This window comes from Talpa europaea (assembly GCF_964194135.1).
Source record: "Talpa europaea genome assembly, chromosome: 9".
Lineage (NCBI taxonomy): Eukaryota > Metazoa > Chordata > Mammalia > Eulipotyphla > Talpidae > Talpa > Talpa europaea.
In genome coordinates, this window is record NC_140076.1 from 8,784,155 (window position 1) to 8,796,787 (window position 12,633).

The following is a 12,633-nucleotide window of genomic DNA, read 5'->3' on the forward strand; positions in this document are numbered from 1 at the left end:
GGAGGTAGGGAGCAAATAACAGAGTATTTTTGGGCGGGAGAAGTGCAGTGAAGCTGAGAGGAGGAAACTCTTCTTATTTTTCCTCAAAGAGAGACTTTACTTTTTTTTCTCCAGCAGTGACAAGATTTATACACAAACTCGTCAAACAATATACAAAAGTATGAGGAAGAAGGTCAAAAGGGCCTGATAATTTACCTCCTGGGGATCTACTTGACAATTACAAGCCCATCCAAGATCAGATGACCAGGGTTCAAATCCTGGCTCGGCTACTTTCCAGCTGTGGACCTTGAGAGGGTCCCTTAACTTGTCTGAGAGGCAGTTTCCTCGTCTGTAAAGGGGATGCTCGGGCGTCCCTTCAGCCTCCCTGCTCTTCCCTCCCGCTTTCCTCCGGCTCTAAGAGCAGGACTTTTAGCACGCCATGACTTTCCCCGGCCCTGGTTCAGCCCATGACCCACAAAAAGCTCATCCTGTCCACTCATGCTGTGGTCTGTTTGAACTTGGGGTTCCAGGCTTCACTTAGGATTGTTGTGAGGGCTAGAAAAGTGAGTACACGCAAGGGACTTACAACAACACCCATGCAGGGCGAGGGCCGTACATGTGTTGGCTAGTATCTCCTCCTCCTCCTCATTATTGCCACCACCATCATCATCACCTTCATCACCTTTATCATCGTTGTCTTTGCGCCAACCTGTTTTCTTCCCTCTTTCCCATCCATCCACTCATTCATCCACTCATTCATCCATCCATCCACCCATCCATCCACCCATCCACCCATCCATCCATCCATCCATCCATCCATCCATCCATCCATCCATCCATTTACCTCTAATGGAGACAGACCCATGTGCTCTTCGGGAAACTACTCTTGACATTCCACCTCATATTGCATATGACCAGTGGCTCAGGTCCTGGTTAATGAGGGGTAGAAGTGGGGTGCTGGAGACCACTCATCCCTGAAGGGCTGTTTTGCTGGGATCTGTATCCAGGGGGTAAACCTCGACTTTGCCTTGGTGTCTTTGAGTGTCATGAACTTTGCAGATCAAGAACATTTGGGGTGAGATATACTGGCAGCAAGAAAGATCATTCCAGAAAGCTCTCCAAAATCAAAAGTAAACAACTAAAGGTTTAAGCCATTTTTATGTTTCCCAACCTCAATCAAACTGGGGGTTCCTGGAGAGAGACGTATCCCTGTCCTGCCCCATGAGACTCAGGGTGTTTCTTGTCTCTCCAATTCCCTCTTTGCCATCCTCTCCCTGCTCCCCAGGAGTGTGGACCTGGGAGTTCTGGTTCTTCCACACTTTGCAATGGATGCCTGGGGTGAGAAGATCCTGTGGCTGAGGAGAGGGGCATCCCTTGAATCCTGAGGGAAGTCTCCTTATCACTCCTGATATCTACTATGGAGGAACTTATGACCTGAAATTCGTTGTCTCCACTCAGAGGTCTGGCAGACATGTCATATCTGATAAGTCCAGCATGGAATCTTCCACACCCTGCCCAGTTTGCCCTCCTTAGTGCTTCCCGTCCCTTTGAGGACAATTCTGTCCTTCCAGTTGCTGGGGCCGAGAACATTCCAGTGACCCATGACTCCTCTTTCTCTCTTGACAACTTTCAATCCACCAGCAAACTGTCTTAGCCTCACCTTTAAGATATGTTCGGGATCCAGCCACCTTCACGTTACCTACAGGATCACCCTCCTGCTGATGGGCCGAACCTCGCTGTGCCATGAAGTGGCACCCACACTTTGTGTATGGACTTTTCTTATCACCTGGCTCCCCAGACACTGGTCTGTTTGGTTATCTCCCAAAAACCTAAAGGAGTGTCTAACGCAGTGCGGGTGGTCAAAAAATATTTGTCAAATGAATAAGTGAAATTCTACAAACATCCTGACAACAGGCCAGAACTTGTCAGAGCTAAAAGGAGGTGGGCAGTTTCAGAAATGAATCAGGACCCCCCCCACCCCCGCAACGTAATCTTCTGGATTTCTTTTCAAGGACCCTGCCTACTTACTGGCCAAGATAACTCACCCGGGGTGACTTCCGCCATCTGTGCTATGCAAAGGTATAACTTATACAAGGGTATAACTTCACCTTTTGGGGTATGGTACAGTGCAGTGAGTCAGGGGAATGTGGTTGTGAGCTATGGATTTCCCACTTACCAGCAGTGTGACCTGCCCCCCGATTCTCTTTCCTACGATGAGGGTAGAGTAGCAATGGCCAGCATTTCTTTTACAGAATATTAGGTGTCAAGTATTGTGCTAAACTTCCCACCTATGGCTCATGTAACGTTCACGTCAAGTCAACAGCAAGAACTGTTCCAACTGCCATCTTACATACAGGGAAACTGAGTCATGGAGAGTTTCAAAATGTACCGAGATCAGGGTGGTAAGAGGCAGAGCTGGGATTTGAACCCAGATAGTCTGACTGCACCATGCTGTATATGCTACCAGATCTCTTTGCAGACAAGAACAACTCTGCTAAGCCAATGAGATAAGATCTATGGCTCCCGGCACAGTCAACCCTCAGGAAAAGCTGACACCACTACGTGAGTTTGGGCACCAAGGACTCTGAGGAAAGAGGCAAAACTAAACAAAGGGGCTGGGAGCTGCTGGGAGCTTGGTAGGCACCTGCTGGCAGCTAAGCCCTGGTCTAAGACCCTCAGCTGCAGCCCCCCTTCACTACCCCCCGGAGAGGCTGAGGGTGCCTCCCCCCCCCCCCCCCCCCCCCCCCCCCGCCTCCTGGATTGACAGCCCTGAGTGAGGAGGGTTGGGCGTGGAGCCAGGAGGTGGGGACTCAGCTCAGCCAGGCTAATCAGGTCACAGGGTGAAATTAAAAGGGAGGACGAAAGCACCGACCCATCAGAACTCACGCTCCTTCCTGGTGACAAGGTGCCCAGGAGGGGAGCCGGGGAGCCCGTGCTCGGAGGCTGGCAGTGGGGGCCAGGATGGCCCCACGGAGAACCGTGCAGCTGTCTCTGAAGAAGCCAACCTCCATCGTGTGTGTGGTGGGAGTGGAGACGTATGTGGATGTTCACAGGTGAGAACCGGGAGGCGCCCACCTGGCCGCAGAGGCCGGGGCTAGCGCAGAGGACCCTGCGGTGGCGAGGCAGGCGTTGGGGGGCAATCTGGGCAGGTTGCAGGATGCTGGCAGGAGGCTGTTTTGACAGCCAGGAGGGTAGACTTGGCTGTAGAGCCTGGGAGGGAGGGACTAGGGTCAGGTCTACCCCGAGCTTTGGCTCTGGGCCCGGGGATCAGGTCTTTGGCCTCGGGCCCTTGGGTGAGGGTTCCCGCTCTGAGCCTCGGGGCCAGACTTAGGAGTCTGGGCTCTGTGATCTGACATCTGAGTGGAACTGGAGCAGCGCGTCAGAATGAACTGTTGCTTAATACAGGGATGGAACTGGGCCTCCCCCAAAACTTGCCAAGATCAAGATCGAGGGGTGGGGCGTGTGGCAGCCTGATCCCTGGGTGCCAGCCAGGGTGACTGAGGGAGTTGTGAGGGGAGGATTCAGTGAGTTGAAAAAGGAAAAGAACCTGGAACGAGAGCTGGGACTTGTGCTTGTTGTGACGTGGTGACGGTGATGATGGTGGGGTTGACGGCGGGGATGGGGGAGGTGGCAGTGACGACAGCTGAGGGGCAGCAGAAGGCCCATGTCCTCACTGTCTCGGCTCTACCAAGATGGTGATTCAGGGTCCTGGCCCAGCCTCAGTTTCCCTACCTGGCCATGGAGGGAGTTGGACATGGGGGCTGGTGGTCTGAACTCCATCCCTGTGGAGTCAGATTGGGCTGGAGCCCCTGCAAATGGGGGGCTGCTGAGGGTGGGGGTCCCCTGTGTAAGAGGAGGTAGAAAGTGAGGGTCAGCTTGAAGTGGGGTCTGAGCTGCTACCTGGTCCCTGGTGAACCTCTGTCTCAGAAGCCCTCCTGCCCCCCTCAGGGGGCTGCAGGGATGAGCTAGGAGGGAGAGCAGGTTGTGGGGGGTCCCGGTGTGGAACCTGGCTCTCCATCTGGCCAGCAGAGAGGCCATCTTCTCCCAGCCTTGTAACATGGGGCTGCCAGATTCAGCCAATGACAATCCAGGCTACCCAGTTAAGTTTGATTTTCAGATAAACAATAGATGTTTTTTAGTATATTACATGGCCAACTTGTATTAAAATAAAAAAGCCGCTCCAGTTCCACTCAGATGTCAGATCACAGAGCCCAGACTCCAAAGTCTGGCCCCAAGGCTCAGAGCGGGAACCCTCACCCAAGGGCCCGAGGCCAAAGACCTGATCCCCGGGCCCAGAGCCAGAGCTCGGGGTAGACCTGACCCTAGTCCCTCCCTCCCAGGCTCTACAGCCAAGTCTACAGCTGAAACCCCAGTTCATTAAGCTTCCTGTCCTTTATATGACGTTGCTTTCACGTAAGAGCAGGAAGGGGTCCCCACCTTCCTGACCCTTCCCTCATCCCACGGCTATGTCTGGAAGATAATTTCAGCCCCGGAGGTCCTGGTGGTGCTTCTCACTCAGGCCAGAGCTTGTAACCAGGTCCGGGGCCTGGATTCTGGTCCTGGCTCTGCTGCTACCTGTCTGTCTGGCCTGGGCCAAGCCGCTGGCCTCTGGGGTCCCCCATCCAAGCCCTGAAACGATGAACTGAGTCCCCTCTTCACTTAGTGGGGAGGCAAAGCACGTGGACGCTGGAGCTGGACACACTTTCTGTGTCCGTTTGTGGCTGTGTGAGCCCAGGTGAGCTGCAGCACTTCTCTGAGCTTCAGTTCCCTCGTCTGACAAATAGTGAAAAAATAGCAGTCACTTTAATAGGCTCAGGGTGCACAGAGCACCCTTGGGCGCTGGGTGTGCTGGAAGAGGGATGTGCTTATAGCTCTGATGGCTCCGTGGGTTCCTTTTCTTGGCACCTGTTCTTCCCCTCATGTTTCAGAGGGAGGGAGGAGCAGAAGGCAGATCAGGATGTGTGGTGGGAACCCCACGAGGGAACCCCCTTGGGGTCACCAAGTACTTTAGCCTCCTCACTTGTGGTTTGAGGTTCCCAGCCCAGTTGAGGGGCACAGAAAAGCTGCCTGGGTGTCCATAGTTGCTGTGCTCTGGTCGACTCTGGAAGGGGGACAGCTTTGGGCCCCCGAGTGATCGTGGGAGAGGCTCCCACGAACGTTTGAGGAACTTTCACCAGGGCCTAGGTGGGGACTGGGGTCATGGCCACTGGGAAGGGAGAACTTTATTCTGTTTAAAAATAGACCTAAGAACTTCCTGCCGGTGGGGTCTTTGGGAGGTGGAGAAACGGAGGGCAGGGAATTGTCAGCCTGGGAAGGTTTTTAAGAGCCTGAAGCTCCCCCCAGGGGCTGGGATGCTGGGAGACAGGGGCTACACTTGATGCTGCACTGGGGGCTTCCATCCCTTTACCACTGCCTGGCTCCAGTTGAGGTCAAAAAAGGGGTTTCTGTTTGGCTTTGCTGGTAGAAGGGGGACGCTCCCCAGAAGAAGACCATGCGGGGCACCTGAGCTGCCCTGAGCCTGAGCCCTCCGGGAGAGCTAGTAGAGATGAGCATGTGGGGGTGACATCACGGGAAGTGATTAATCCCCCCAGGTGCTGCGTGGATTGGTTATTTGGAGAAATATTTATGTTTGGGGTAATTGTGTGTCCCAGGCATCCCAGCCCAAGGGAGCTTAGAAATTTCCTAACTCAACTGTGCTACAAATCCTGCCCCTCACCCCAGGGGGCTAGCTCCCCACCTTTGGGTCTGGCCAGATTGCCTTTGTTATCTGTCCATTTGGGACTTGGGGGTCCCCACAGGACTCATGCCAAAGGAGAGGGGTGGGCAGCGTGGGGAATCCATCAGGGGTCAGCCTGACCCTCCATGTCTGCCTGGAGACTGGCATCTGAGCCCCACACTGGAGGCCACAGTGGGCATTTATTCTTGGGGATGGCGGAGAAGGCTGGCGGGGTGGGAGACAGGGCCTGTCTGCTGATTTTTCCTGAGGCTCCTTCAACCCCACAAAAGCATCAAAGCAAATTAGACTCTGGGTCAAAGGTTGGTAGAATTCCCTGGACCCAGCAGGGGTGTCGTCTTGTGATTTTTTTTTTTTTTTTGGGTGGGGGGTGCTCTCTGTACTTCAAAAAAGGAAAATGCCAAAACAGAGTTATAAAATGTGTGGTGTTGCTATTCTTCGTGTTTACATTAAGTAAATTAATGCTTTTAGCTTGCACAGAAGTACAATGAAGCATAATTGTGCTCTTCACGGGATAATTACAGGATTAATGCCGACACTCATTCACAAAGACTGACAGTTTCCAGGGACTGGACGGGCTGTGACTTTAGGGTGACCAAGGACCGTCTCTCCTGCTCGCCACCCTGTGGTTGCGTTGTATTCCTCTGCTGGAAGTAGTGTTGGAGCCGGGTCCTCTGTAAGCCCAGTCTCGGCCTGAGGAACCGGGACTGGCAGAATCTGGAGGAGGACTCTAAACTCTTTAAAGGTTTCAGATAAATGTTTTGGAAATGTGAACGCTGGCGTCAGGAAGGGCCTCAGAGGTCAGCACCTTCATTCTACAGCCATCCTGCCTGGTCTCACTTGCCACCTGCCTTTTGAGACCTGCCGAGAATTTCCCCTTGTCTCCCCTCCCCGGGCCCTTTGCTGCTTTCCGAGCGTTTCTCAGATTTCTGCCTTGGAATCTCCCCTTGTTATTTGCCGCCTCTTCCCTGCGCAGCCCTCATCACTTCAGGCCCGGTTCTCTCTCCAACCCGGCCCCTGCCCTTCCTCTCACGGAGGGGCTGGGCCAGTGTCACTGGGAGGGCTCAGGAGGGGAAAACTGCTTCCCTGAGTTGGTGGACTTGAGAGAAGATTCCAGAGGCCAGGAATGGCCTCCCTCACAGTGTTGATTCCTTCTCAGCCCCCAAACTCTTTGCCTGTGAAGAGTTGCCCTCTCCTTTGCTCTGCTCAGAGACACTTCCACGCCCTTCTCAGTGGCTTCTAAGAGTCTGTTCTGTGCTCCCAGGGGGTCCTGAGGCTCAACAGGAGGAGTGTGGGGTGTGGGCTGGGAGCAACCGCAGATCCACAGCCGGTGGAGGACACAGTCACCCAGGGAACCTGGGAAGTGGACCTTAACTGTGGGCCGGAGAGGTGGGGGAATCCCAAATGATGCATCCAGGCAGAGTGGGGGTATCCAGTCACCCTGTTTTTAAATCCCAAGCCATTTGAAAGCCGGCTAAGCACACCTCCATCATGCTTCCCCACATTCGTGGCCCCCCCACCTTCCTCGCCCCTGCCTGGGTCTCAGGCCCCACGGTGGAAGGGGTGGGCAAAGGGGAATCAGCAGTCTGGAGTAAGATTCGGCAGAGGGTGAATTGTGTGGCCTGAGCCAGGCTGAGTGCCGAGGCTGCTGGGCACAGGGGAGGAGGGGCTGGGGCTTCTAGACTCGGGTAAGGCAGGAGGAAGGCTGGTCGCCATCCTGCACTCTGACTGGGCCCCAGAGGAGGGAGTTCCATGGGGTGGAGCCATCTGAGAGTCAATAAATGACTGCTGAGAACTGGACAGCTGCCTGGGGCCAGGCGGGTCCTTGTAGGCTGTGTGACTTTGGGCCAGTCACCTAGCCTCTCTGAGCCTGTTTTCTCCCATGCTAGCTGGAGATAAATCTTGCCTGTTGTTTGTGCCTGTGAATTCAGCCTGTTCTGCAGGGGAGGAATTTCATAACCCGCAGAGCATGGCATGCTTCAGCTGGCAGATGGGGAAACTGCGGTTGAGTAGAGCGGTGGCTCATGACTCCGACATTCCATGCGGGGCTCTTCCTTCAGGGATGCTCTGCTCCCCATCCCAACTGCCTCGGCTGGGAAGACCCGCAGTGAGCCCGCCACCCCTCCCCCTGGGCCCCGGCACTGGGAAGAAGGTCAGGCTAGGCTGGGCCCTCATTCCAGGCTCCCTGCTTCACCGGTCCCTAGGCAATGACAGGGCAGGAGCATCCAAGATCCCTATCTCAGGAAGGAGGGAAAGAGGTTTCAGCCACGCCCTGTGTGGTTCTAGACTTTGGAGAAAATGCCAGCTGGAGAGATGGGAACCCACCCTCCCCGAACTCAGCCAGCCACAGCGGGCTCTGGGGAGGCCAAAGAGGAAGCCACAGCAAGGGGGCTCTGAACCGATGTGGCCCCCGCTGTGGTCATTTAGCAAACGTCACTGCTCTCCTATTCCTTGTCCAGCTCCCTGCTGGACACCCAGAGATGATGTGGCCACACCTGTCAGGGCCTCCATCTTAGGCCGGAACTGTAAAGGCTTCAGCGGGTGATGATCACTGCGGTATAGCTGATCAGGTTTCTTGGCCAGATCTGAGAGCAAAGGGAAGGGCTAGAATTCTCTTCTCCGTGACCCTCTGGCCCAGGTGGACCTAAGCCCTGTACCTTTGTGACAGTGAGGACAGTGAGGACAGCAGCATCCTTAGGTCTCGCCACATCATCTCAATGAGATCTCACAAGTCTATCGGCCCGACCTCTCATGACCTCCATTCTGCAAAGAAACTGAGCCAGAGTTGGAGAGACTCTCTCAAAGTCGCACAGCCTGCAGTTGCCTTGCTGGGATTTGAACCCCGGTCTCCTGATCCCCGAGAGAGCCCATCATCTGGGAGTCTTCCATGCTGCTGGATCAGTGTGAGGGGTAGAGCGGGGGCAGGGGAGAGGATGCGCTTTGGAGTCAGACCCAAGTGGGATCAAGTCCCAGCCCGGCCGCCATTGCCCTGTGTGTCACCTGCCTCTGAATTTCAGTTCATCTTCTGTAAACCGGGGAGAGGACTCACTCCCCTGCTCAGCGGGCAGGGGCTACTATGGGGCTGGAGGCAGGACCAGGGGTGATTCATCTCTGCTTCCTGGGGTGTGCCCAGCGTGGTGTCTGGCATACAATAGGTGCTCAGGAAGCCCATGTTGAGGCAGAGTAGCCGACAGCACTAATGTGAGCCTCAAGAGGCCCTGGGGAGTCCCCGGAGCCCACAAGCCCTGTGGCCATGGTGGGTCTGGGCTCCAGGCAGAAATGCCCAAGCAACTGGCCGCATCCAAGATTTGCCAGCTCCTGCTGGCTGCCCCCACGGCATTGCTTGCAGCTTTAATTCAGGGAATGTCAAGTCCAGGGCACCTGGGAGGTGGCCCTTCGGGGGTCCTGGTGGACAGGTGGCTACCAGGTATGAAGGAGGGCCGCAGGCTTGACTGTTTCTTTCAGCCTTTCTGCCCAACTCCACATTGCCCCCTCTACCCTCCCCCAGCAGTGCCCTGGACAGTCCTGCAAGGCACACTCGTCCTTTGCCACCAGCTGCCTCTTCCACCCACCCTGCTGGAGGCTGGCTCAGCGCCATTCTGTCTTCCCGCCCAGACCCGAGATGAGTGGGGGCTCAAGCTCTGGGCCCGATGCTGGCTCGCGCTGTCCAGGCAGCAACAGGATGGGAGGCAGGGGAGGGACTTCTCTGTGACTGTGTCTCCTCTCCCTAGCAACCCGTGGCAAACTTCCTAACAGTTGAGATGGGGTGTGACCTGCAGAGCCCCATTGGGTGGAAGCTCCTGGGAGGTAGGTCACAACCAAGCAAAGGGAAAAAGCTTTCTAATTACCTGAGCTGTCAAAGCACAGAGGAGGTGAGCAGTGAGCTGTCGGTCATGGGAAGTACTCCAGCTGGAGCCCGCGTGGGGTAGGGGCTGACCAATGACCTCCAAGTCCCCTCTCTGTCCAAGGCCCACGCAGAGGCTCCACAGTCTCGCTGTCTAGGGCAGGAAGAGGCCAGAGGTCACGGGTGCCATCGTCCTGGTCTGCACCAACTTCGTCCCTGCAAGGTTCATATGTGTGTGGGGGGAGGGGAGATGACTTTTCTACCTCTGTCCCCCACATTCTGCTTAGGGGTTCCCCTGCCAGCTCCCAGGGAACTACAGTGAGAACCCTGTACTGCAGTTTCAGCCCTCTCCATTTCCTCCCTGTTTCCCCACCATCTCCACCCCCAGTGCCCACGGGGCATGCTCAGGGCACACACTCCTTCATTCTGGTGTCAAATGGAGCAGCAGCAGATAGAAAACAGGCTGGCTGCTCCCTCCGCCCATGCCAGCTCTCCCTGTGCCAGCGCTCCCCGTGCCAGCTCTGTTAAACAAGGACAGCCTCCGCACCTGGGAGTGAGATCACAGGTATCAGAAGCTCAGTGTGAGCCTGGCACATAGTAGCTGCTGGAAATCATCACCCCGATCTTACCTGCCTCTGGTATGATCCCTGAGACACACCGTCCTGTGCCAGGTCGGTGAGCACACCCAGCCAAAGCAAGTGGGCATGGCTGGGAGGCCACTACCAACCCTCCCAAGCCTCATGTGGCTGTCGCAGGACCCACTTGTCTCTCGAAGCTTCTCTAGTGGCTGGTGCAGCTCGCCCTGCTCTGGGCACAGGGTCAGGGATGTGGCAGGCGAGTCAGGCAGGAAGCTGTGCTGCGTGGCCCAGAGGAGCTGGGAAGGCGCCCTGAGGAAGGTCGGGGCTGTGGGGGGACAGAGGAAAGGACACGGGCTTCTGGCCTCAATGGGCAGGGCTGTTGGGGGCTCTGGGGACATGTGGGCTCAAACAGAACGCAGCCAGTCGTCTCACCAACAAAATGGGTTTACTTGGAAAGGTAATTTGCAAAGCGTGGTGTCCTGCTGAGACATCTGACACCTCAGAGCCCAGGCCCGCACCCCTGTGTGGCCTTTGGAGGGGCTGCTGCTGGGGGAGAACACCCCTTTCTTCCTTCTGCTGGGGTTGAGGCGGCATCACCTCCCATTGGTGATGCGGGCTAGTTGGGGCCTGTCGTTTGCTGTGTGCACATGTGCGGGGCTCCCTCCTGTCTCCTGCCCGCGATGAAGTAGGGGTTCTGTACAGTAGGTAAATTCTTACCAAGAGTAACAGGAGATGGCCCTGAACATTTACCAAGCACCTACTGTGTGCAAAGCACTTCAAGTGCATCCTCCTGGAGTCTCCTCACCTCCACAGCCCTGGGAAGGAGTTCTCTGTATCACAGAGGAGGGGAGCCATGACTGGAGCAGCCTAGTGACCCCACCCCATTTGAAGCCCCTCCACCTGGTCCACATGTTATCCAGGGAAGAGGATAGGAAAGAGGTGGCCTTTGAAGTGGGTATTCAAGAATCCCACTTATTGTCAACTTTTAAAAAGATCCCCCACTTCCCCAAGCTCCCTCTGCCCCAGGGGTGAAGGACCCCCACCAGGTTAGAGAGCCAGGCAGTGTAGCAGGCTCATCAGCATAACAATGGAAATGAAGGTAAAGACAACAACAATGACTGCTCCCATGGGTGTCTCCTGTATGGTAATGACTGCGGTCCTTCTTATTTAAAGAGGTGCTTTCAAATCCATTACCTGGCCTGACTGAATTTGGGGACACACCAGAGTTGCCTACTGGGGTTTGGCTGGATCTGGAGGCAGCACTGTGAGAGGTGACCAAAGGGAAGCAGCCTGGGGAGGCTCTTGTGGAGCAACTGGTGAGGCACAACGCACTATAGGGCACTGGAGCTCACCCCAAGTTCCCACACTCCCCATTACATCCATCTATTACCCCCTCCCCATCCCCACCAGAACAGCCATTTATCTACAGTCCCGTCCATAGACCTGGGATCTGAGAGAAAGGCAGTGCACTGTGAACCCCATCTCCAAGGCCTGGGGCAGGGGTGGGGGTAGGATACCAAGGGAATGAGAATCTGAGGTGGCCAGGTGCCTGCCTGGCATAAGCTGCCAATTGTGGACACCAGCCAGCAGCCACAGCCCCTTCTCTCCACGTGGCCACCAGCTGTCCTGTGCTTTTTCACCCTGATAGCAGCACCGGGCAGATCACCTGGGTGGGGGTGATGGGTGCCAGCCTCAAAGGCAGTGGGGCTAGGACTCCAGAGGGCAGGTGAGCCTGGGAAGGCATCCCTTTCTCTAAGTGCCCTTCAGAGACTCACCTGGCACCTGCAGGGGAGAAAGAAGCTGAGCCCAGGATCCTGGCACCTCAGGGTGCTGAACTGAGACATGAGCTGCTAAAAAAAAAGTAGGGAGCAAGGATTTCATAACTTCAGGAAGACAGGTTGAGCTCAGAAGATCTTGACAGTCCCTGAGGAGTTACTTCATCATCGCCATTGTCACCGTCCTACCCGTCCCCCACCCCCACCCCCTCACCCCTGCCCCGCCACAGTTATTATTATCATTTTCTACCAAGGCTCCAAAGCAGGGTGTTGTGTGGCCAGAACTGTCTTGGAGATGTCAGTTTTGGGCCCAAGTTGGGGACGGGCTCCATGGGCCCCTGCCTCCCTAGGAAGGGCTGTGCCTGGCAATGGCAGTCCCTGGGAGGGGTGGAGCCCAAGTTTCCCACGCACCGGAAACCCTTGTGCTGCCAGCTGGGTGCCCTGGTGTTGTGTTTACTCGCTCTCCTGATGCATGAGCAAGGGGTCTGCGGCCAGCCAGTTTGGTTCAAATGCCAGTTCAGTCAGGCAGGCCCGGAAAGGCCCCCTCACTTGCTGGGTTGCCCCAACCACATCCATAAAGCAAGGGTTTACTTAGCTCAGGTGCACTCCAGGCCCACAGGTGCTGAGACGACAGCTTAGTGAGAATGAATTGGGAAAAGCCCCTGAATTCTGGGGGGAGAAACAAGTGAGATGGACAATAAGAAAATATGTCAAATATTTCCG

At 55.6% G+C, this 12,633-nt stretch overlaps 1 protein-coding gene across 1 annotated transcript in view; it reads left to right on the forward strand.

The window, feature by feature from the left end:
* Positions 1-2,940: 2,940 nt before the first annotated feature.
* Positions 2,941-12,633, forward strand: part of PADI1 (peptidyl arginine deiminase 1) — a gene marked incomplete at both ends in the record, with an annotated part of 32,717 nt that continues 23,024 nt past the window's right edge. Inside the window, one exon of the mRNA XM_084243127.1 lies at positions 2,941-3,032. Coding sequence (XP_084099253.1) covers positions 2,941-3,032 — 92 coding nt within the window. The remainder of the gene's footprint in view (positions 3,033-12,633) is intronic.